The sequence below is a fragment of the Maylandia zebra genome, linkage group LG8 (assembly GCF_041146795.1).
Source record: "Maylandia zebra isolate NMK-2024a linkage group LG8, Mzebra_GT3a, whole genome shotgun sequence".
Lineage (NCBI taxonomy): Eukaryota > Metazoa > Chordata > Actinopteri > Cichliformes > Cichlidae > Maylandia > Maylandia zebra.
The window spans coordinates 99524-125312 of NC_135174.1; the positions used below are offsets into that span (position 1 = coordinate 99524).

A 25789-nucleotide genomic window follows, 5' to 3' on the forward strand; every position below is an offset into this window, starting at 1 on the left:
AGTTTTTTGATGAGCTTTCAATATTTCCTTTAACTAACGGGGAGTGAGGTCCTTTTATCTCAGGCATGTCAGGAATACTGAAACCTGGGCTGACTGACCTGACCACAGCCTCTATGACTTCAGCATCACTGTGTCCTTTACACAAGAGGCCGACTGGCCCACAGATCTTGACACCTCTCCTTACTGTCACTTCTTGAAGCCTGTTTGCTGCTGTAGGAAACACATTTTATGGAGCTGTCAGCTGACTCGGCGATGTTCTGTTCACTCTTTGACACACCCTGCTAATTGCTTATATTAACATCTCTTGGCTGGTCTGAGAATGGGTTGGCGTTCCCCGGACAAGCTGGAGGAGGCTTCTCTGCTTGGGCTGCTGCTGTGTTACTGCTGCATTTCTGCTCATCAGACTCACCTAATGAGATGGCTGGAACTGTTTCTTTTTGGCGAGGTGTCTGATGTCAGCTGGCAGTGATGATGATGATGCCACTCGAAGCTGCTTTTTCAAGTTTGATTCAGTTAGTCTTGAGTGGAAGCGCCTCTTTGCAAGAGTCAGTTTTGAAAAGACCTGTTCAAAGTGGTACGTTGTCCCAAACAGAGATGCAAATTTCAGGGCATGTCTCGCCAGGATGGGAAAAGCCTCAGCATGAAAGTACAGTTTGTGAAAGTCCAGCAGAGAGAGGCTGTTATACTTAGCTTTGAGCTCGTAGTTGTTTTGCAGCCCAATTATTTCCACTTGGAAAGTGTCTGGCACAGATGGTTGCACATTAAACGGCGTAGCAAACATCTCCAGTTCCTTTTGGATATTCTTCACATCTTGAAACCTGTCATTAAATGCCTGAATGAGTTTTGCACAACGACTGTTGTTGTGATTTGGCGCTACACAAATAAAATTTAACTGAATTTAGAATTTGTTTGTTTTCTTTTATTGTGAAAGAACTATAGAGGAAGCGACCACCTTTTCGCACATGCGTAGAAAAACATCCTAGTTTCCGGAACCGATCAGGCAGCCAAAGGCAACAACATGGCTGCTGATAGCGATGTGAGTTTGTTTTGTAACATGTCAGTGTGGTTGTTAAGCGCGCTGTAACAATACGACAGCTGATTTTACGTTTACGTTTGTGTTTTGCAGCCCGAGTCGGAGGTTTTCGAGATCACCGACTTCACCACTGCGTCCGAGTGGGAGCGGTAAGCCAGCTGGTCATTACTCTGAAAACTAGGATTAGTCCACAGCTTTACGTGTTCCGCACAGCTCGCCCTCGGGAGACACGAACCTGCATTTATTTCTTCAGGCCTAAACATAACAACATGATTGTATATTACAGCGAACCTAACCTCAAATAGTCAAGCTAAAGAGTGAGGCTGTGTATCTGTGCATATACATTTACCACCACTCTGATATCGCACACCAGCATCACTAAAACTATAACACTGCACAGATATAGATGTGCTTCCGGTGTAGATGAATAGGAAGACTGGTGCCATATGTGTGAGCCATTTTTAAATAATCTTCTGGATATTGATTACCAAACAAACTATAGCCAACTAAAATGTATTATTACAAAATGTGCGTTAAATAAAATGCATTTTCCAAGAACTGACCTGTAATTAGACACATTTGTCAATAAGGAACTCACCTGCTTGTTAGGGCTTGAGCCAGAAGTTTGAACTAGGAGTGGGTTTCCATAATCGATATTCCAATTAAAATCGATTTTAGCTTGAATAAAGTGATATTGATTCATTAAATCCTGAATCGATTTTAAATATAAATGTATTTTGCCAGAAACTCCAGAATCTCAGGTTAAACCTCACAAAACGATTTCAACAATCACCAAACAGCTGAAACAGTAAATGAGAGCAGCTGCACGGGTTCCACACAAAGACGTAAACACAGAGCGTGGACCGTTCACCCGACGGCACGTACACAGACGTATGAGCTGACCGCTCACAGAGTCTGAGCTGCAGGTTTTGTCACTCTGACCAAAATTGACTGAACCAGCAGCAAAAGAAGATCCAGACTAGGCTTCACGTTTGATACTCATCGTCATTAAATCTCTTATACTTTGGCTGGTTTGCTTCCACCACAATAAAATCACACTTCCTGTACAGCTCTCTCTCTCTGTGTGCTTCAAGAAAAGTTTCCCATCTCAAGTCTGTTTTCTGCATTATTCGCTGCTTATTATGCACCCGTCTACCGTTGTTTACAGTGCTGTTGGAGGCTGGGGTTTTTTGTTGTTTGTTTGTTTTTGTTTTTTAAACAAAACAGCAGTAAACCAGTAGGCTGTGGCTCCTTGTGTTTGTCAGGTGACAATAAACTAAATATAGCTAGATGGTACAGATTAGAGTCACTCTGTCAAAAGTCGGAATTTTCAACCTCAAAATCAGTAATAAAATAAATGGACTGGTTCTTATACAGCGCTTGCCTGCTCTCCTGGAGTACTCAAAGTGGTCTATACAACATGCCACACTCACTATTATCTATACGGTGAGCGCTTTCTAACTATCATACATATGCATTTATACTCTGATGGATGCATCGGAGAGCAAGTCGGGGTTAGTATCTTGCTCAAGGATATTTGGCATGCAAACTGGGGGAGCCGGGGATCGAACCACCAACCCTCTGATCAGCAGCTGACCTGCTCTACCTCCTGAGCTACAGCCAGCCCTTAAATAAATATATTAAATGACGAGAAACACGAGCGCACACTGAAAAAAAAACAAGGGACTCTGAGACACTGAGGCAGCTGATCTGGTTGGCCAATGTTAGCATCAGATTGATTCTTGTTTTAGTGGTTCCTTCCAAAATCACAATGCCACTAACCAAAGGTCACGAGGAGGGGGGGCTAAATGGTTGTTTGTACCAAAGCACTGTCTCGGCAAATTACTGCGTTGTCATGTCCTAATATGTTGATCCATTGGTTGGTGCAGCTCGTGTGTGCAGAGGCAGTTCAAATGGCTGCAGCCTCTTTAACGAATCACAGTTAACATTTGCATTCAGTCATATTCATTGCTTACTGTAGATGTAATATTTAAAGCACAGTGTGCTTGGAGGGAAATTCATTTCTGAAGATTAGTTTCAGTGGTTATTTAGCATGAACCAGACACTGTGCATGTATGCTGGGCTAATCTGTTCATCTGCCTGAAGTTTTGTGTCCAGAGTGGAGGAAGTGCTTAATGATTGGAAGCTGACAGGGAACACTGCACGGAAGGTTTCTCCAGAGAAGGTATTTTTTACTCATCAAATCTTTACATGCGTGTGAAGTATGCAGAAAGGAAGTATCTCACCTTCATCGTATGATGCTGCATTATCTGAACACAGGGGGAATACACCAGTGGAACCTGGGCGGAGAAGTCGCAGGAAATTAATTTTGCTGACTTCAAGTTCTACATAAGCCACTACTTTCTGAAACAAGAGTGTGAAGAGGATGATGGGAAGGACAACCTCGAGGAAGGTAGAGTCACTTTGTCTGCACTATTATCAACATCAGCTTTTCATTGACTGTTTGTTGTGAATGATGTCGACAGTGTTGGACAGTCCTGCTCAGTGCACATGCAGGCTGTGGTGGAAGGACCGTCACGTTTTCAGAATTTTGTTATCAGAACGATGACAAGCTGACATCCAGACTCCACACCCTTTATTATGTAGCTTTAGTTTTTATTATCCTGCAGGTTTGCAGAAATATTTATTATTATTAACATCATCCCAGGGCACAGCTGTGGGCCTCCATCCTCTGGTTTTCATGCTTTGACTCTGGCTTGTACCACAGCCTGCTCCCACACCACTGTTGAAACACTGATGAAGTAAACCTTGGAAAAAGCACGAGGTTTGGATGTATCCGCTTAAAAAAAGGAATAAACACCTTTTTTCTTTGTACAAATAAAAGCAGGCAAAGCAGAAATGTTACCTGGATACTTGCTTATTTGGTTGTGAATGGCAGTGGGCGTCCACTGAGGAGGGTAGCAAGGCTCCATCTTTGAAATTGAACGCTGCACTGAGGTCTAGCAGGACAAGTACAGAGATGAGTCCACTGTCAGAGGCCATAAGAAGATCATTTGTAACCTTCACTAAAGCTGTTTCTGTGCTGTGATGAGGCAAGGCAAGGCAAGGCAAGTTTATTTGTATAGCACAATTCAACAACAAGGTGATTCAAAGTGCTTTACAGAGACATTAGAAACAAGAACAAATAAAAAGCATGATTTAAAATTGAATAAAACAAGCAAATAAACTAACTAATTAACAAACAAACAAACAACAGTATATAAAATCAAAACAGATAAAATCAGAACAGTAGATAAAATCAGTAGTTAAATGTAAGTTTTGAAATTTAAGCTTAAAGTGTGGATTTGGTGCTTTATTCAAATGCAGCTGAGAACAGGTGAGTCTTCAACCTGGATTTAAATAAACTGAGTGTTTCAGCTGATCTGAGGCTTTCTGGGAGTTTGTTCCAGATATAAGGAGCATAAAAGCTGAATGCAGCTTCTCCGTGTCTGGTTCTGACTCTGGGAACTGATAAAAGACCGGATCCAGATGACCTGAGGGATCTGGAAGGTTCATACTGGGTCAGGAGGTCATTGATGTATTTTGGTCCTAAACCATTCAGAGCTTTATAGGCCAGCATCAGAACTTTAAAGTCTATCCTCTGACGGACAGGCAGCCAGTGTAAAGACCTCAGAGCTGGACTGATGTGGTCCACTTTTTTGGTCTTAGTGAGGACTCGAGCAGCAGAGTTCTGAATGAGCTGTAGTTGTCTGACTGATTTTTTTAGGTAGACCTGTAAAGATGCTGTTACAGTAATCAAGCCTACTAAAGATGAATGCATGGACTAGTTTTTCCAGGTCCTGTTGAGACATCAGATCTTTTATCCTTGATATATTCTTGAGGTGATAGTAAGCTGACTTTGTTATTGTCTTAATGTGTTTTTCTAAGTTTAGGTCTGCATCCATCACTACACCCAAATTTCTCGCCTGGTTTGTGGTTTTTAGATGTATAGATTGAAGTTCTCTGGTGACCTGTAATCGTTTTTCTTTGGCGCCAAAGACTATTACCTCAGTTTTGTTTTTGTTTAGCTGGAGAAAATTGTGGCACAACCAGTCATTGATTTCCTCGATGCATTTACCAAGAGCCTGTACAGGGCCTCGGTCTCCTGGTGACATTGTGATATATATTTGTGTGTCATCTGCATAGCTGTGATAGTTTATTTTGTTGTTGTTTATAATCTGTGCCAGTGGGAGCATGTAGATGTTAAACAGAAGGGGTCCCAAGATGGAACCTTGGGGAACTCCACATGTGATACTTGTCTGCTCAGATGTGAAGTTACCTATTGATACAAAGTATTTCCTGTTTTCTAAGTATGTTTTGAACCAGTTTAGTACAGTTCCTGAAAGACCTGTCCAGTTCTCCAGTCGTTTGAGTAATATGTTGTGGTCAACTGTATCAAATGCTGCACTGAGATCCAGTAAAACTAGGACTGACATTTTTCCACTGTCTGTATTCAGACATATGTCATTAAACACTTTGGTCAGAGCGGTTTCAGTGCTGTGGTTCTGTCTAAAACCTGACTGGAAGGCATCGTAGCAATTATTCTGTTTTAAGAAGTAACTGAGCTGTTGGGAAACTGCTTTTTCAATGATCTTACTTAAAAACGGGAGATTTGAGATCGACCTGTAGTTGTTCATTTGTGTCTTGTCAAGATTGTCCTTTTTCAGTATAGGTTTGATTACAGCAGTTTTTAGTGATTCTGGAAACACACCTGATAATAAAGAAAAGTTGACGATCTGTAACAGGTCTGACTCTAAAGTCTTTGAGACCTTTTTGAAAAAACTTGTTGGCAGGACATCTAAACAGCAGGAGGAGGAGTTCAGTTGACCTAAGATGTCCTCCAGGTCTTTGCTGTTAATAGGTTGAAACTGTTTCATGGTGTTTAAACAGTTTTTCAGAGGACACAGTACATAGTCTGGATCTGCTGTTGATGTACCAATTGCTTGTCTAATTTTTTGGATTTTTTCAGTGAAGAATTTGGCAAAGTCATTGCAGGCCATGGTCGAATGAAGTTCAGCTGCCACTGACACAGGAGGGTTTGTTAGCCTGTCAACTGTAGAAAATAAGACCCGAGCATTATGGCTGTTTTTAGTGATGATGTCAGAGAAGTAGGACCTCCTTGCATTCCTCAGTTGTAAATTATAATTGTGAAGTTTCTCTTTATAAATGTCATAATGAACCTGGAGGTTTGTTTTTCAGCTCTGAAACCTGACTGAAACTCTTCAAATAAGCCTCTGCAGATGATCTGTTAGCTGTTTGACAACTACTCTTTCAAGGATGTTTGATATGAAAGGAAGGTTGGAGATTGGCCTGTAAGTCAGCTGGGTCTGTCCTGTACATCACTAGAGACACCAGTGATGTACAGGACAGTAAATTACTGCCACCTTGTGGCCGCAACAGAAATGAGCATCTGTGAAAGTCAACCCAGTACAGTTATTTTGGTAGATGTCCCACTTTAATAATCATATGCACCTCAGATGGTGTTTAAAATGAACAATGTTTTTGACACAGTTCTTCTATTGGCAGATGCTATACCGTTGGCAATGCAGGATCTTCTCTGTATGAACAATGATTTCCCTCCACGAGCCCACTGCCTGGTCAGATGGTAAGTTTAGTCTTTACTTTTTATGCTAAAAAACTGCTTCACTCAAAGTGGAGTGGAGTCATTTATCTGCACGCCTCACAGCGAGAAGGTCCCGGATCAAATCTGTGTGGAGATGCATCCTGTAACTGTGCCTGCGCAGGTTTCCTCCACAGTGCAAAGATGTGCATGTTAGGTTTGTTACGGATTCAAATATTGGGGATGGATACAAGAGGAAAAACCAAAATAACAACACTGGTCCAGCCGGGTTGAGTCAAACGATGATTTTAATGATCACACGCGTGGGAGATGGACACCGTACGCAGACAGCATCAGATCTCAAAATGGTGGAGCATTGATCAAACTCTTATAGCCTCTAGTGGCCCCCACCTAATCATAAAGCCTAAACATTCACATTCTTTCCCTCACACGGCGCCTAAGCTACGACCTTGGCTCCCTGTTTATCTGCTCCTGCTGAGATGGGGCAGAAAACCTCTCCAGTATGTTCTGTTCTCTTCTAATCAGACAAATAAGGCGATGACTTTCTGCGAACACTATTTCTTATAACTCAGCAGTATAATGCATCATAAAACAATATCATTCATTCACAATAAATCAGCAGTCTAATGTAATGCAAATCAGTTTAACAAATGCAATAGTTATCAGCTTCGTCTAATTCAGGAGAATAATGCAAACTAAAACTACATAATAATTCACAATCTTTAATTAGGGGTCTAACATGGCATAAAATAATATTATAATCCCACAGGTTAAATGGATATGTGAGCTAGATACAGTGCATAGCATAAAGTGCAACATGAACATATAGTTTAAGTGTGTCTTTCATTTAAGAGAGCAAGTCCAGAAAGTGCAAGTGTTTCTGGCTTTGAGTTGCCAGAAAGACTTCGTAAATATAAGCAGAGAATCATAGATGCGTCTACAAAGAGGTAATTCAGACAATTTCTGAATATTTTATTTTTCTTCAGAGTGTAATAGTAAAATAATATCCCATTGATTAGTGATGGTCTTTATTGTTACCAAGGGATCTAACAGCATACAGAATGAAGCAAATGTTTCTTCCATCCTATGTGGATAAATGTCTGCTGTGATGCTGTATGTCTTGGTAGGTTTGGCATACGAGAGTTTGTGGTCATCAGCCCTGGAACGAACTGTGAGGCCGTCATCAGTGAGTCGAAATGCAACCTGCTTCTAAGCTCCATCTCCATCTCTCTGGCCAACAGTGGCTGGTAAGTTACGGTCATCGCACTGCGTGGAAGGTTTTGTGAGCACATTAGTGCCTCCTGACGGTGTGATGTGTGTTCATGTTTGAGTTTTAAGTGTGCAACTGAAGGAGTGATGGTTCACCCTTTGAAGGCGAACCATTTCTCTCTCACTATCGATAACGCCACAGTTTTCCCTTCTCCTCAGGTTAAGAGCTTTGGTGTCATCCTAGACAGTTCACTTTCCTATAAATCTCACATCAATAATTTCACCTATTCTGCCTGTTTCCATCTATGCAGCATTTTTTTTTTTGCCTGTCCCATTTGGTTCTTTAGCCGTCAGAATTGTTGTCTGAAGACCAACAAGGAGACCCAATGGATTTACTTTGCCAAATGGATCATCGTGGCATTGCCGTACTGGTCCATTTGATCGACCTTTGTTGTTGTTATTATTTATTTTATTTTATTTTCAGTTGTTACAGACGGGACAGACATGACTGAGGGATAGGAAAGGGAGAAAGAAAGAGGAAGGAAAAGAAAAACAGAAGGGGAGAGGGACAGTGAGAGAGGGCACTTAAAAAGAGAAAGAAGAGAAAAAAATCTCCTGGATCACCTGTTGAGAGAAAAAGAAAAGAAAACAAGCAAAAAAAACAAAGCAACATACTAAACACAACACCATCGCATTAATCTAGCTAAGTGTAAACAGCAGTAAATACTAAATATTGAATGTTGTTGTGCAGCACGCAGGACAGACAGCGCACAATGTGCTTGGAAATAGCACCAATAAAGGTGTAGTTTATGTCTATGAACAGTGAACACCCGTGTGCACACCTGTGTGGATCAGCGCGCTTGTATTCAAAAGGTTTCCCCATGTAACGGTCTGCAAGAGGATGTAGAGAGCCATAGCCCATTCTCCAGGGCATGAAGCAGGCATGGAGGAGATCCAGGCTCCAGACATCCAGAGGCCCCAGAGTGTGAGAGCCCAAGGAGGACCACCGGAGGGGCATCCGTGCCACCCTCCTGGGAAGAGCTGAGGAGAGCCCCAGACGAGGGGTCACCCCAGTAGCCACGGAGCAGAAGCCAGAGGGGGCTGCAGTGGCGTGCCCACCGGCTCTGCCGGCAGCCAGCTGTGCCAGAGTGAACCGAGCCGCAGGCCCGGAGGCCCGAGGGCCCCCTTTGCCCAGGAAGAGGCCCCGATGGCCAGCAGAGAACGGGGGTGTGTGAAGACCCCAAACCTCCCTCCTCTCGCTCATGTGTAGTGTTGCTGCGTGTTGTTCTAAGGTGCATTTAAAACATGGGAGAGCATGGTGCTGCTGCCAGAGAGCAGCAGGTGTTAGCACGGCCCCTCCCGAGAACCCTCAATGTCTACATGGATTTAAAGTTGAGAGGTGGGCACCGGCGCCAGAGGTGGGGTATGCAGCGTTAACAGATTACGTCCTTCTCTCTCCACCCAGTCTTCGTCCATTCTTGTCCACAGTCTCGTTACCTCCTGTATTGACTACTGCAATTCTCTTTTGCATGGTCTCCCCATAAATCCCTCCATAAGCTTCAACTGGTTCAGAACTCTGCTGCTCGCATTATCACCAGAACCCCCTCCTACCAGCACATCACCTGTTCTTCAGGAACTTCACTGGCTCCCAGTGGAGTTCCAGATAATATACAAACTTCTGCTCACCTTCAAGGCCATTCATAACCTCGCTCCTCCTTACCTTTCTGACCTGTTCAGCACTACCTGTTCTGCCCGCTCACTTCGATCTTCTTCTTCTATCCAGCTTTCTGTGCTTCCCTTCCGCCTCAGCACCATGGGAAGCAGAGCTTTCACCTGCTCTGCTCCCAGGCTGTGGAGCTCTCTGCCCCCACATATAAGAAACACTGGTTCTCCCCCAGTTCAAATCTCAACTCAAAACCCATCTGTTCAAATCTGCATGTTCACTGTGAATCCACTGTTTGTCTCTTACTTTTGTTTTTATTGCTCTTCATTGTGTCAGTGTTCTGTTATGTGTTTTTATCTATTGTACAGTGTCCTTTGGTGTCTTGAAGGGCGCTTTATAAATACAATTTATTATTATTATTGTTATTCTACTGGAAGAAGAGTTTTACATTTAGATTGGCTTTTATTTTTTATATTATTTCACTATCAATCTGAAAAATGTTAAAAAGCCTTTAAATTAACATGGTCTCATCCACCCCATGCCCCCCCTTTAGACTCACCCCTGTTTGCTGCAGGTAAAATGCGACGGTTGCAGGCTGTGACATGTAAACATGGTATCAGACTAAATGAATAGTTCGTCAACATATTTGAATGTAGCCTGACTTCTGTAGCTTTCCTGCTGTGATGGAGGACGAGCTCTTTCAGAATAAAGGTTTTAATGATGATCACGAGAGCAGCGCTGCTGAAAGAAGTTTTCTTTCACTTTACCTGAGCTCACCGTCTCAGTAACGCCTCTTTGCTCCTGTCAGTGTGTAAACTTCAGCTCCATGTCAAACTGCAGCGTCATCATCACTGCTGCTGTGTTATCAGTGTTTTTGTTTAACACTGGGGATGTGTGGGCTTAATGTTGTCAGACCTTTTATTCACATGCTGCTCCTAAATAAGTTTGGTTTGCATGGCTGTTTATACTCACAAATGTGGCTGAATAATGTATATGTGTTAGTCCCCGTAGGCCGTAGCGAAATAACTCTGCATTTAACCCATTCACCCAATGCAGCGCCTGGGGAGTGTGTAGGGACCTTGCTCAGGGGTACCTCAGCTTAGCTTTTCACTTGATTCAAACCCCCAACCTTCTGATCCCGGGGCAGCCACTCTACCTACTGACCTATCCCTCACACACGTTTACATCGTTGAACAAGTCTGTGCTACAGAGCACGCTGCATCGCAGCATCGCAGCAAAGAATTGGTTTGGAGGATTTTTTTTAGAAGTGATGAATTGCTGCAGCCCCAGATTACGCCAATGAACACAACATATTAAAACCAGTCTGTGTAGCACTCAGCGGTCCGTGCAGTGACAGTGCTGACATACATGCCAGTACAATGCAGTTCTGCAGCTTGTTGCTCTGTGTTTCAGTCGGACTGTTTAGTTTAGCTGGATTGTTGCTGGTTGAGAGAAACTGAAGCTGGATGTCGGGCGTGTACCAGAGATCCTGCTAGTAATGCCTTCTGCTGTTTATCTTGTGTTCAGTCAGGTGCCGATGTTTGTGCAGATCCAGCAGAAGTGGAGGCGGATGTATGCCGGAGAGTGCAAAGGACCAGGCGTGCGCACCGACTTTGAGATCGTTCACCTGCGTCGAGCGCCCGTGCAGTACAACCACCTGTCCGGCCTGCTCGACATCTTCAAATCTAAGATAGTAAGTGCTCTGGAACAAACATCTTTATATGGATCATATTTCAAGGTTGTTTGTTTGTTTTTAATAAAGAAAAATTAAAATTGTGCAGCCACAGAGCGTCATGTACCCATGTTCTACAAGTATCACCTCAGCATCCTGTTCCAGACCATTTTAGGACGATGTGAATCCTGTTAAATGCAACTAATAATCATAAAAGCATCCACGAAGTGCATGTAAATGTATTTTCTAAAACATTTATTCATCTGGTTTTTCCTGCTCATGTACAGTCTCTCCTCCTCCTCCTCCTCCTGCTGTGCTCTGACAGTCACACAAAAACTGTATTCAACTTGAAAATAACACAAACATCTTATCTTATAATAAGAATATATTCTTGTAATAGTTCGTCAAAGAGCAGGTTGATAACAGTACAGCACACTGCTTAGTTATGTGAACATTGGGAAAACAGAAGAGGAAGAAGAAGACGTCTAATTCTGTGTAAATTCGGTTTCTGGATTTTTGTGAAATTAATTTGTGAATAAAATAAAGACTGTTAGGAAGTGGATGTTGGTTTAATGATCAGTTTGTTTGAACTTTGTTTATTCCTATTCCTGGAAACACAATGGATTCCCAGACATCACGTTGTTTAACCCTTTCATGCACAGTGGTCTGCAGCTATTCAAAGGCTGTTTTCTTGTATTTGTGTTGATGTTGATGGTAAACTTGCACAGAAACACTACACACTGATGTCTCCATACCCTTCATAAGTCAAAACCGATGTTGTCCACCTAAGTGGACATTTAAAAAATGAAGTTCAAAAATCTTATATTCATTCCTAAAGAAGAATAAAAATCCTGATTGATGTTGTCATCATCCACACATGAGGGTTAAATGTGTTCAGTATGTTCCCAGAAACAGCCGACAATGACGAGGTGTAATCCACGCCTGTACAGAGAGATTAATGCTGCAGCTTGTTACCATAAACATGAGCTGATGTCTTCCTGTTGTCATCAGGGTTGTTCCCTGTTCCCTCTGCCTCCAGTCAACATCGCCATTCGCTTCACCTACGTGCTCCAAGACTGGCAGCAGTATTCATGGCCACAGCAGCCTCCAGGTAGGCAGTACATGTTATGGTATTAATACACAAATAAAAAAAAAGTAATATTATTATTAAGAAATTATAAAAATTTTTTAAATACATGTCAGCAAGTGGCTGACATCCAGAAACCCTGCCAGTGGCTTTTAGGAGGCGTGTGTGTGATGCAGGTCATGTTGTTGTTTCCTGTGGAACGATTGTACCTGCTGGTTCCAGGTCGTTCTTCTGATAAGTCTTTTCACTCGTCTGTCTGAAATCGTGTGGGGAGCGCTTGGTCGTGGCTGGTTTATCGTAAATAAATAAAAACCCTGCAGGGGCAACGCCAGGTTTATGGCCCCAACAGTGCTCACTGGAACCTTCAGTAACTTAGAAATTCTTCTGTAGCCGATGCCATCAGTCTTAAGTGTGCAAAGGTCTTGAGAGAGCTTGTTGGTTTTACCCATCATGAGACACTTCTTGTGTGAAACCATATAAATTTGCACTTATTCAAACCGACCATTCAGGATGGTTTTCTATTGTCAACATAAAAATGATCTGAATGAACTGAAATGTTTTCTTTTAACCATCAGCTGCACACAGAGGATTTTCACAGATTACAGTATAATCACAGTAAGTCTCTTTCTGTGGTCAACACTAGACTTTAACATCAAAAGATCACAGCAACAAAAAACGACGTCAAGAAAAGAATCATGAGTCAAAATAAAACGACTGAAATGAAAAAGCTGCTCTGTTGTTCCTATAAAAATGACAAAAATAAAAAAAATGGATGACATCAAATTACAGAAACAAGTCGAGACAGTGACTATAAAACAGTTTATTTAATGTTTGCTTGGTGTGCAGGGAGACGTTGACATGCAGGGTTTAAAACATCGTTACTTTTGCAGCGAGATTCATTCTCTCACCGTCTGAAACTCCTGATGTCACCATATTTTTACCTGTTCAATTCCATTTTATTTATACAGCACCAAATCACAACAACAGTCGCCTCAAGGTGCTTTATATTGCACAGTATCGTACAATAATAGATACAGAGAAAAACCCAACAATCATATGACCCCCGATCAGCAAGCACTTTGGTGACAGTGGGAAGGAAAAACTCCCTTTTAACAGGAAGAAACCTCCAGCAGAACCAGGCTCAGGGAGGGGCGGGGCCATCTGCTGTGATTGGTTGGGGTGAGAGAAGGAAGACAGGATAAAGACCTGCTGTGGAAGAGAGACAGAGGTTAATAACAGGTATGATTCAATGCAGAGAGGTCTGTTAATACATAGTGAGTGAAGAAGAAACACCCAGTGCATCATGGGAATCCCCCGGCAGCCTACGTCTATTGCAGCATAACTAAGGGAGGGTTCAGGGTCACCTGGTCCAGCCCTAACTATATGCTTTAGCAAAAAGGAAAGTTTGAAGCCTGATCTTGAAAGTAGAGATAGTGTCTGTCTCCTGAATCCAAACTGGAAGCTGGTTCCACAGAAGAGGGGCCTGAAAACTGAAGGCTCTGCCTCCCATTCTACTTTTAAATACTCTAGGAACAACAAGTAGGCCTGCAGAGCGAGAGCGAAGTGCTCTAATAGGGTGATATGGTACTACAAGGTCATTAAGATAAGATGGGGCCTGATTATTTAAGACACAGGCATCGAACTCCAGGCCTCGAGGGCCGGTGTCCTGCAGGTTTTAGATGTGTCCTTGATCCAACACAGATGATTTAAACGGCTAAATCACCTCCTCAACATGTCTTGAAGTTCTCCAGAGGCCTGGTAATGAACTAATCCTTTGATTCAGGTGTGTAGACCCAGGGTGAGATCTAAAACCTGCAGGACACCAGCCCTCGAGGCCTGGAGTTGGCAAAGCCTTATTTAAGACCTTGTATGTGAGGAGCAGGATTTTGAATTTTCACCATCGTACGTAGAAAGACTCACAATACATCGAGTTTATTTGTTATATTGTTTGATTTAAAGTTGTTTCTCTGCATGTGTGGATTGGATGGGTTGTTACCAACATCTAGTGAGAATTTCATGTGAACATCACCTTTAGAAATATATGTAGACAATTGGTGATGCGTTCAATATGTTTTACGTGTGTGTGTGTGTCACAAACAGAGGTTGGTTGTGTTACTGAACTCCCTGACTGTGAGGACGCCCTGGGTGGGCTCTGGTGACAGACTGCCTGCTCTGCTGTTTGGACGATTATTCAGTTTTTTTGTGTTTTTTCTGGCAGATTTTGATGCGCTCCTTGGTGGCGAGGTGGGGGGGGTGGAGTTTGGGAAGTTTCCATTCGGTGACCGGGAAGAGCCAATAAGGTAAAAACTGATGATACTTTCTAAAAATTACAGTCACATGTTTTCTGCACACTGAGCACACGGAGCCTCTTCATCATCATCCTTATCTGTGGGTCTGAGGAAGACTTACTTTGTTTGCTGTTACTGTGTAATAATAATAATAATAATAATAATAATTGTTATTATTATTATAATTAACTCCAATAATAATCCATCAAGACTTTGTGGATATGTTTTAATCTCTGTAAAGATTATTATAAAATGTTGTGAAGGTTTTGTCTATTTCAAAAGGATCTGTATTAGTAAGATAATAGTTTGCAGGTTTACTCGATTTTAGGCTTTTTCTCATGTTAACAGTAATTGAGGTTACAAACGTGGCAGGTCTTTCTTTTAATCACAGCTTTCTGTCACTCTGGAAACACTGTCATTTCTTCTCTTTCAGAGTCTGCTGAAGATATTCCATCAGTGCAAAAAACCATTCAGGAAGCTACAGTTCAAGCGAGCAAGCTCCTGCAGTCCCCCAACCAGGACTACAAGAAGTTAGAGGTCAGTGAAAACTCGACCGGACTTTCCACAAATAATTCAGTTTAAAAGAAAGTATCATTAGATTCACCCAAAAAAGTTTTGTTTTTAAATAAATTATTAATTGATTGTTAACTGTGTTTGTGTTGTAGTTAGGGATGGGTACCGGTGTCCGGTGCCATGATGGCACCGGTTCTGACATAAACGGTAGTAACCAGACCGAAAAGCAGCGCACATTTCGGTGCTTTATTTCGGTGCTTTTTTTTTTCCTGAGCTGTGACACACTTTAGATTCTAGCCAATCATTTTACGTTTCCGAGGATAGTAGGCGGGGCCAGGTACGTACGTTCTTTTAGAGCAGAGCTACAGATTCAAAATGCCCAAGGCGAAGCGGTCAAAGTCTGGCTCTACTTCACAGCAAAAGATGCAAACTCAGCAGCAACAAGTGCTTTAAGCTGATACTGTGATACTGTCAAAGGAGGTAGCACCTCAAATCCGATGAAACACCTGGCGACGCATAGCGTTTTTTTTAAAAGCCGAGAAATGCGCCGTATGATAGCTTGCTGCGAGACCTCACACCGAGCACATCTACTGTGGGTGGGTTGCCAGTTATCGGACCCGGAGTTAGCAACATCCCCCGAGAACCCGAAGAGGAGAGTCCTGGCCCCTAGCCCTGCCAGTCTAGCAGACATGATGACAGATGATGATGGCAGCAGCAGCCGTTCTTCTCTGCGTGAGTAGGCTAACCACGTTATTACATTAATGTACGTAAGGTGAACTAGCAAACATCATCATAGCTACATGCGGCTGTCTTCTTGTTTGATGGCAGATGCTCCCTTCACCCTGGCCAAAAAGGCTAAAATGACCAAAGAAAAAGTGGAAAACAGTTAAACATGAGAGGTTTTTGGACAAAGTTTGTGTTTTTCCATTGTTTAAGCACTGCTTCCAGCCAAGAGTGATACCATATATGCCCCATAGCTGCAGAAAAGGCTAACATTGTTATCTTTTTACAAAAAAACAGCTGAACACGAGAGGTTTTTGGGCCAATTTTGTGTTCTCCATTCTTTAAGCACCGGCACCGTTTCAAAAGTACCGGTTTGGCACCGGTATTGGATAAAACCTAAACGATACCCATCCCTAGTTGTAGTTGAGTATGTGCTGTACATGAGGTGATTGGACAGTGTGCACCATGGCTAAGAACTTGGCTGATAATTATTATGGCCATTGATGGCTGAACCATGAAAACAGGGGTGTGGTGCAGTGGGATTGTAGTGGGAGCTGGAGTAATAAACTCCAGTGCTTCCTCAGTGATGGCTAACTTTTTTCTAAACCTAGGTAATTCCTTCGGCTGTTCCCACCTGGGCTCAAAGCTTTTATACTCTGCTGATATCGGATGTGTTTATCAGTGATCGAAAACAGAGACTGAGATTGTTATTATTGAGTTTGATCACACGTTAGGTGCATTAAACACCTGCTTTAATACTGTCCTAAAGTCTGAGAACAATCATCACTTCTTCACATATAAAAATGTTCTTCTCACTAGCACTCAGTATCCATACAGCCCCTTTTCTTTGAATAACACTGTACAGCTGCACAGCTAAACCCCACCATGTTATTTTTGCTTGATTGGACAGTCTTGTTGTGTAAAAGTATTCTTGGCTTTCTCAAAGTACATTTAAGTATGCCATGTATCCACTGTGACTCCAAACACGCCTTTTACACCCCGAGACTCAGCCTATAACGTTCCACGTAGGAAAAACCATGTACAGTGGGGCAAAAAAGTATTTAGTCAGCCACCGATTGTGCAAGTTCCCCCACCTAAAATGATGACAGAGGTCAGTAATTTGCACCAGAGGTACACTTCAACTGTGAGAGACAGAATGTGGAAAAAAAAATCCATGAATCCACATGGTAGGATTTGTAAAGAATTTATTCGTAAATCAGGGTGGAAAATAAGTATTTGGTCAATAACAAAAATACAACTCAATACTTTGTAACATAACCTTTGTTGGCAATAACAGAGGTCAAACGTTTACTATAGGTCTTTACCAGGTTTGCACACACAGTAGCTGGTATTTTGGCCCATTCCTCCATGCAGATCTTCTCGAGAGCAGTGATGTTTTGGGGCTGTCGCCGAGCAACACGGACTTTCAACTCCCGCCACAGATTTTCTATGGGGTTGAGGTCTGGAGACTGGCTAGGCCACTCCAGGACTTTCAAATGCTTCTTACGGAGCCACTCCTTTGTTGCCCGGGCGGTGTGTTTTGGATCATTGTCATGTTGGAAGACCCAGCCTCGTTTCATCTTCAAAGTTCTCACTGATGGAAGGAGGTTTTGGCTCAAAATCTCACGATACATGGCCCCATTCATTCTGTCCTTAACACGGATCAGTCGTCCTGTCCCCTTGGCAGAAAAACACCCCCATGCTTCACAGTAGGTATGGTGTTCTTGGGATGCAACTCAGTATTCTTCTTCCTCCAAACACGACGAGTTGAGTTTATACCAAAAAGTTCTACTTTGGTTTCATCTGACCACATGACATTCTCCCAATCCTCTGCTGTATCATCCATGTGCTCTCTGGCAAACTTCAGACGGGCCTGGACATGCACTGGCTTCAGCAGCGGAACACGTCTGGCACTGCGGGATTTGATTCCCTGCCGTTGTAGTGTGTTACTGATGGTGACCTTTGTTACTTTGGTCCCAGCTCTCTGCAGGTCATTCACCAGGTCCCCCCGTGTGGTTCTGGGATCTTTGCTCACCGTTCTCATGATCATTTTGACCCCACGGGATGAGATCTTGCGTGGAGCCCCAGATCGAGGGAGATTATCAGTGGTCTTGTATGTCTTCCATTTTCTGATGATTGCTCCCACAGTTGATTTTTTTCACACCAAGCTGCTTGCCTATTGTAGATTCACTCTTCCCAGTCTGGTGCAGGTCTACAATACTTTTCCTGGTGTCCTTCGAAAGCTCTTTGGTCTTGGCCATGGCGGAGTTTGGAGTCTGACTGTTTGAGGCTGTGGACAGGTGTCTTTTATACAGATGATGAGTTCAAACAGGTGCCATTCATACAGGTAACGAGTGGGGGACAGAAAAGCTTCTTACAGAAGACGTTACAGGTCTGTGAGAGCCAGAGATTTTCCTTGTTTGAGGTGACCAAATACTTATTTTCCACCCTGATTTACGAATAAATTCTTTACAAATCCTACCATGTGGATTCATGGATTTTTTTTTCACATTCTGTCTCTCACAGTTGAAGTGTACCTCTGGTGCAAATTACTGACCTCTGTCATCATTTTAAGTGGGGGAACTTGCACAATCGGTGGCTGACTAAATACTTTTTTGCCCCACTGTATGTGTATAAATGTGACAGTCTTGGGGTCTCATGCTGTCAGGATTGAGCAGACAGTTGTTCTTGTCCTGTGTGCAGGATTTCATTAACCAGCTGCTGAGCATGGAGACAGTCATCACTCAAGCTCGCTCGCTCAAGGCCAAGTTCTCCATTCCTGAGGACGACAGCGGAGAGGCTGCTGATGAACTGAAGAAGTGAGTCGCAGAGTTTGAGCTGTGCTCACTGACAGCTTTGTTTGTGCTGTTGGTGACATGTAACTGTCTTCACCGTCACTATAGATAGTTTGTCAGTAACAGGTTGTCACGATGAATCTGTTAACGTTTCACAAAGACGCCGTCTGAAGGATCACAGTCAGTTCACACGTTTCACCTTTCACCTTGTCACGCCTGCAGTTAGTGCAAAACGCGGCGGCGCGATTTTTAACCGGTAGTAGGAGATTCGATCACATCACTCCGGTTCTGGCTTCCTTGCATTGGCTTCCCATTGATTTTAGGGTTCGTTTTAAGGTCCTTTTATTGGTTTTTAAATCTTTAAATGGTCTGGCTCCTGTGTACTTATCTGACTTGCTGAAGCCACATGTTCCTCCTCGCTCGCTCCGTTCAGCTGAGCAGCTGCTGCTGTCGGTCCCTAAGTCGCGGCTGAAATGCAGAGGAGACCGTGCCTTTTCAATTGTGGCTCCGATGCTCTGGAATAACCTTCCCCTCCAAATTAGACAAGCGTCATCAGTGCAGGTCTTTAAGTCCAGATTGAAAACCTATTTTTATTCCCTGGCTTTTAACTGTAGGAAACTGACACCTTCTTATTTATTTTATTGTATGTAATGATTTTATGGTATTTTTAATTTGGTTGTTGTTTTGATCTGTGTTGTTCAGCACTTTGGTCTGCCTGGTGTGTTCTTAAAGTGCTATACAAATAAACGATGATGATGATGATGTTTCTTTCTCGCTCATGTTGGTGGTCTTATTTATAGTTTTGGTGTCTTCAGGTTTTACATGTTCTTATTTAAGTGTTTTGTTTTGTGGGAATATTGTAACATTTCCCACATTGTGTGTTGTCTCTAGGTTTGTGAGCTCCCTGCTGGAGGAACCAGAGGTGGTAGTGACAGGAGCAGGCCAGGGCCTGGCTGGCAGTATAATCCACAGACTCTTCATCAGTGCTCAGAGGGTAACTCTCACTCTGCCTCCGTGTCCTTCCCACGTCTTGCTGTCAGTTTCATGTATACAGTCATGTATTTGTCATCTATAGAGACATCTTTAGAGGTACACACATACACCAGTCAACCACTTATTCAATATCAGCATCAAGAATAGGTCGGTGTCCCGGTCCTAGAACAAGACATGAAGTCAGCGCTGTTTTATTTATATATACTTCATGTAGATGAAACTGGAAGGACGTGGTCAGCACTGATGTAAAGATGCGGTGTTGTCTGTCAGTGTCAGGAGAGTCTGCTCTATTGTAACGTTGTTTCTTCCTGAAACACACAATTGCTGCTGCTGTGCTGTGAAGCACGTTCAGAGCTATAAGAACCAGTCTGTTTAACTATCAATGAAAAATGAAGAATTATCAGTTTGACTGTGTGACAATTCTGCAGGAACAAAGTTGTGCAGCTCTCTCCACAGTGGAGCAGATCTCCTTCCTGTCTTTGACGCTTCTTTTTCTCTTTCTGCTGTAACAACTATTAATGTGCATTTGTATATGTTTACAGTGTTAGCAGAAACAAAGCTTTGGTGGCCGTGACTCCAGAGATGGAGCCGAGTATCTAATCGAATCATCGGTTTGTTCTTTAAGCCTTAAAAGTGTCCATGTGCTCCACACTGGATCCCAGATTGACTCTGATGCATCAACTGGAACATGAATCCAAAATCCTGCTCCTTCAAGGTCTTAAATAATCAGGCCCCATCTTATCTTAAGGTTCAAGGTTCTTTATTTGTCACATGCATAGTTATACAAGTATAACACACAGTGAAATGTAGCCTGACACGCTCCTCGACATGTGCAAAAAAATTGGGGGGGGGTATCGATTCTAGCACCAGTTTTCTACAGAACGTTGTTGGAAATTAAAGAAAAGGGCAGACTTCCATCAAATATGAATTCTGCAAACATTAATCTCCTGCTAAAACCAGGCAAAGACCCTGTATATCCCTCAAGCTATCGTCCAATATCCCTTATAAATGTAGACCTTAAAATAATCTGCAAAGCTCTCTCAAAGAGACTGGAGAAAATAACCCCCCTCTTAATTCATCCTGACCAAACTGGTTTCATAAAAGGTAGGCACTCATCAACAAATACACGTAGGTTACTTAATTTGATAGACTACTCATACAGTAAAAACCTAGAAACTACAATATTTTCTTTAGATGCAGAAAAAGCATTTGACAGAGTTAACTGGAAATTTCTGTTTGCAACTTAAAAATATTATATAATTCCCCAACAGCTTGTGTCAGAACAAATGACCAGACATCCTCCAACTTCTGTCTCTTGAGGGGCACCAGGCAGGGATGCCCACTCTCCCCTTCACTGTTTGCAATTTTTATTGAACCACTAGCAGCAGCAATTAGACAGAATTCAGTAATTAAGGGCATAAAATGCAAGAACGTGGAACATAAAATCAGCCTTTATGCGGATGATGTGTTACTCTTTCTCCAAAATTCACAAACCAATATCTCTGGGGTGATTGAATTGATAAACTCTTTTGCAAGAATATCAGATTACTCAATTAACTGGTCAAAATCTACAGTTCTACCGATTAATTGCTCCCTCCATAATTCCTCTTCTACACCACTGCAATCGGGAAATATAAAATATTTAGGTATTAATGTTTCCCCCAAGCTTGCAGATCTAACTAAATTAAACCATATCCCACTTTTAAAGAAGGTAGAAGATGATCTGGCTAGATGGAAATGTCTACCCATATCACTCATGGGAAGGGTTGCCGCTATAAAAATGATGGTCTTACCAAAAATAAATTATTTATTCTCAATGATCCCAACTAAACCGCCACAAGATTGGTTCAGATCTCTAGATTCATGTATGTCCAAATTCCTTTGGAAAAATAAACCCCCACATATAAGCTTAAAAACACTACAAAAGACCAAGGATAAAGGAGGATTAGAACTACCTAACTTTCAGCATTACTTCTTAGCCAGCAGGCTTCAGTTTATCTCAGGATGGCTAAAACATACCCTCTTAGATGAACCTTGGCTAGATGTAGAACAAGCACTTTGCAATAATCTAGAGATCTCAGACCTACCATTTATCAGCTCAAACATCCAACGACATGAATGCTTCAAAAGCATCAGCATCAGCTCTTCTCTGACAGCATGGTGGGAGTTTCTAAAATTGACGGCGTCTTCATTAATCCCATGCAAACGTACACCTATCTGGAACAACCCTGACATATTACAAAACAATAATATGATAAACTTTTCAGATTGGAGTGATAAAGGAATCAAATATTTAGAACATATACTAGAAGGAACAGAATTTATTTCATTTGACGGACTAGTTACACAATATGGGATCAACAAGAAAAGATTTTTAGAATATCAACAAATTAAATCCATAGTAAAAAAGAAATTTAAACCAGGTCAAGTTGAACTACAAACACCACCAAGTGTGGTTCAATTTCTTACTCTTAAAACCCCCAAATTACTATCCAAAATATACAGAATGCTTTCTAAAACAGATGAATCAATATCACTTCCTATTGCAAAATGGGAAGCGGATTTATCAGTTAACTTAGACCTAAACTTCTGGTCTCAGATTTGCTTAAAAACCTTTCATCTAATCAGAAATCCCAGTCTTCAATTAATTCAATACAAAATACTACATAGAGTGCACTATACAGGTCATCAGATGTTCAAGATGGGCTTTACGTCTACCAACAACTGCTCACACTGCCAAACCAATTCACCGGACATCCACACTCAGCTCCATCACCTAGTGGGGGTGGGGGGGCCACAGCCCTGGCGCAGGGTGCCACCGGTGCATCGAGCCACCTGGGGGCTCTTCAACTGGTGGGGGAGGCTGTTACATCTTGCAGGAGCTCGCCTCTCTCCAGGAACTCACTCTGAAGGTGGGGAGAGATATATGGGAAGTGGAGGAAGATCTCAGCCTGGGTGTCTATTGTCTTGTGTAGTCTGGAAGATGAGTGGATGGTGGGGTGGGTGCAGTTTTCTCTGTGGTGGGGTCAGGCGGCGCTGCTGTTCTGGGCCCCGGTCTGGATGGGCCTGGGCCCCCTTTCCCAAGCGGGTTGTGGAGTATGGGGGTGCCTACTGGGGTCAGTGGGGGAGCTGGCCCCAGGGAGGGGCCACTTGCCCCTCCCTCCCTTCCCTCCCAATCTCCAGCTGCCTCCCTCTTCCCGCTCCACCACAATCACCCACACATGCAGGGCCTTGGAGTAGGGGTATGTCACCAGGGTGCAGAGGAGGCTACACCCCCCCCCCCCCCCCCCCCCCCCCCGTCCCCTTCTGGCTGCCTCTGCCTCAATTTTATCCCACAACTTAGACATTCACATTACTCACACTCTCATTACACATACATATAGGATCTTGGGGGTGGGCACGATGCACGGAATCCAAATTACCATCAGGGTGTACACCCCACCCCTGGCGTCATTGCCCACCTCTCAATTTTAAATACACGTAGACATTGAGGGCTAGCAGGAGGGACCATGCGCTTACCTGCTGCTCTCTGGCAGGTAGCTCCATGCCCTCCTGGGTTTTAAATGCACCTTAGAACACACATGCATCAACACTACAATGAGCGGGTGGAGGGAGGTTTGGAGTCTTCTCTCACCCCCATTCTCTGCGACCTGCTGGAGCGGGGGGGCTAGGAGAAGGAGTTGGCCGTCCGACTGCGGTCTGGAGTGTGGGGCCTCCCTGCTGCTGCGGAGTCGGGGCGGTCTGCCTCCCCCCACCGCAGGGAAAAGGGTAACAGCACCTGGGTCTGGGTGCAGTTCCCCCCTCCAGGGGCAAGGGTACCTAGACCCGGTTCGTAGAGTACGCTTGGGGAGTGTGATCGTGTGTACAGCGTCTCTTTATGTCTGTCTCCACGTTGGTTGAGTGTGGAGTAAGTGCATATGAGAGCATGAGGGTGGGAATGGATGTTTGTGTCTGTGTGTGCCTGTATGTCTGTGTCTATATGTCAGGTTGGGTATCAGACGCCACCTCTCTGGGGACATCTCAGGCCCTCCAAGGTTTGGAGGCCTATCTCCCCCCACCACCACTTCCCCTGCCAGTGGCGGACTCCCTCAGACATCGGTGCGTTGGTGGTTCTTTGTGTCTGGGGATGGGCGTCCAGGTACACAGCAGCTCACTCCTTGGCAGCCGCTTATCGGGGCCTGGAGCCTGGGGCTCGCTCGGGCCACTTCGGGGGGTGGGGTGCCCTCCGCCTCTCGGCCTGGGGCTCGGTCACTCAGGCACAGCTGGCTGCCGGCGGAGCTCACGGGCGCGCCACTGCAACCCCCCCTGGCTTCTGCTCCGCGGCTGCTGAGTGACCCCTCATCTGGGACTCTCCTCAGCTCTTTCTGGGACAGTGGCGCAGCTGCCCCTCTGTTGGTCTTCCTTGGTCTCTTGTGTTCTGAGGGCCTCTGGATGTCTGGAGTCTTGATCTCCTCCATGCCCTGGAGGACAGGGCTGTGGCCCCCCCACAGTGTGTGGGTGGGTGTGTGGAGATGTACTCAGTTATGTTTGTACACATGATAACACATTTCATATTAACAAGAGTCTCAACAGCTCGATTTAAACAAATACATAAGTGCTTTTTTACAACCTGAAACCTTTTCAAAGATCTTTCTGCATTTAAAAAGCAGCTCTTCATACCGCTTTGTCCTTCTGGCTTGCTATTGGCCAGCTCTCGCAACTTGTTAATGGTGAGCTGGCGGATATCCCTCATGGCCATGACGATGTCATAGTCGCGTTCCAGAGTCTGGCGAACCTCAACGCCCATCAAAGAGTCCAGACCCAAATCAGCCAATGAGGTGTCAGCATTCAGACTGCTGACATCCCGCACACCTGTGAGTGAGAAGAAGTTAAAAACAACGAAGAAATGAGTCGATGTCTGTGATACAAAGTAACCTCAAAGATCACCAAAGCGACTCAGGACAGCGGTCTTTTCTTATATAACACCTTTATGAACGCTAGTTTGGTATAACCTGACTCTTACCTAGAATGTGAGCTACAGCGTCCACCCAAGTCTTTCTGGTTTCCTGCTTCACTCTTTACGACCGTCCTCTCCGCCAGCACAAAGCTGGACACCACTGGGTGCTGCTGGCACAGGAAGAAGTCCAGCACTTCCAGACAGGAGGCCATGCGCTGCGGGAGGGTGCCACCGATCACAACGTCATTCCCACCCATGGTCTCTAGAACCACCCCAACATCACCAATGGCACCCCACTGGACTGCAAGTCCAGGCAGGCCATCATAGTGGCACTTCTCACACACGCGCTCCATCGCAGAGTTGGCGTAGCCATAATTACTTTGGCCAGCGTTGCCACGGCCACAGCTGACTGAAGAGAAGGCCACAAAGTGTCTGAGCTCTGGACACAGTTTCCTTGTTACTCTAGAGAGGGGATGGAAACATCCAGAGGTCAGCTCATGATGGTACCCAGTGACACACAGAGGGAGGAGCCACTCTTCTAACTTACCTGTCCAGGTTGATGGTGCCGTCATTTTTAGGTTATTAACTTCGAGATAAAGCTGAGGAGTTAAATTCTCCAACATACCGTCTTTCAACACCTGAATGCAAACAAACATCAACAAACGGTCACTTTAAACGTTAACTGGCAGTAGTTTAGCTGTTAGCATGTTAGCATCTGATAATTGAGAAACTTGAGTCAACATCGTTAGCATCGTTCTTGCTTTTGTTTTCGTTGCATGTCATGTGACACTGCAGCTATTGAAGTCCAACAAAGGGATCTGACCATCATTCTAGTATGCAGTAATAATGCAGTAATAATGCAGTAATAATGCAGTAATAATGCAGGATCCAAACACTGACAGCAACGTCAGCATTAGACAGCGAGTGAGGCGCCTGCTGGAAGGTGGAAGACGTCGTAAATGTAAACAAACCGTCTTGACTGAGAAGTTACTTTAGAAAATAAAATGTATTGTTTTTAGACTTTCACCTTTACTTTCACCTTTACTTTCACCTCTACCTGGAGAGGGCTGTCGACAGACTTCGGTGCTGGCTTCCCACGACGCCAGGATACGGCAGTCAGACCTTGGATTGGAGTCACAGAAATGTGTCTGTTGTTTCCATCGCTAAGCTCGAAGGACCAATTTAAATGACAGGGGATTTCTTTAAATCACCCCGCAATTCTTCAGCTGAGACACTTGAGTTAGAAAACACAAACACTGCAGTCGTTTTTACTCGCGAGGACAAGTGACAGAGCAC

The 25789-nt window shown here is 43.7% G+C and overlaps 2 protein-coding genes across 8 annotated transcripts in view; one reads left to right on the forward strand and one right to left on the reverse strand.

The window, feature by feature from the left end:
• Nucleotides 1-20762, forward strand: part of LOC112433059 (rab3 GTPase-activating protein catalytic subunit-like) — a 41428-nt gene extending 20666 nt beyond the window's left edge. For 4 of the 7 annotated variants that reach the window (XM_076887136.1, XM_076887137.1, XM_076887138.1 and 1 more), the window contains 11 exons: nucleotides 1127-1182; nucleotides 3140-3218; nucleotides 3314-3446; nucleotides 6560-6638; nucleotides 7742-7861; nucleotides 11014-11179; nucleotides 12170-12269; nucleotides 14464-14545; nucleotides 14967-15070; nucleotides 18473-18588; nucleotides 19456-20762. In XM_076887136.1, the coding sequence (XP_076743251.1) occupies nucleotides 1127-1182; nucleotides 3140-3218; nucleotides 3314-3446; nucleotides 6560-6638; nucleotides 7742-7861; nucleotides 11014-11179; nucleotides 12170-12269; nucleotides 14464-14545; nucleotides 14967-14976 (825 nt within the window). In that variant the 3' untranslated portion in view covers nucleotides 14977-15070; nucleotides 18473-18588; nucleotides 19456-20762. The other 3 variants (XM_076887141.1, XM_076887139.1, XM_076887140.1) reach the window with 3 other exon arrangements.
• A 3372-nt stretch (nucleotides 20763-24134) lies between these two features.
• Nucleotides 24135-25068, reverse strand: LOC112433058 (fatty acid synthase-like). Its single transcript, XM_076887143.1, has 3 exons — nucleotides 25041-25068; nucleotides 24560-24955; nucleotides 24135-24408 (listed from the first exon to the last, which is right to left on the reverse strand). Exons 2-3 carry the CDS (start codon nucleotides 24844-24846, stop codon nucleotides 24378-24380), a joined length of 318 nt encoding a protein of 105 aa, XP_076743258.1. The 5' UTR covers nucleotides 24847-24955; nucleotides 25041-25068; the 3' UTR covers nucleotides 24135-24377.
• Nucleotides 25069-25789: the final 721 nt, after the last annotated feature.

Excerpts from the sequence above, each read along its gene's own strand:
- LOC112433058 (XM_076887143.1), bottom strand. The coding sequence starts at position 24,846 with ATGGAGCGCGTGTGTGAGAAGTGCCACTATGATGGCCTGCCTGGACTT. Across the intron at positions 24,409-24,559 it reads CGCTGTAGCTCACATTCTAG|GTGTGCGGGATGTCAGCAGT; the intron begins GTAAGAGTCAGG and ends TCTCACTCACAG.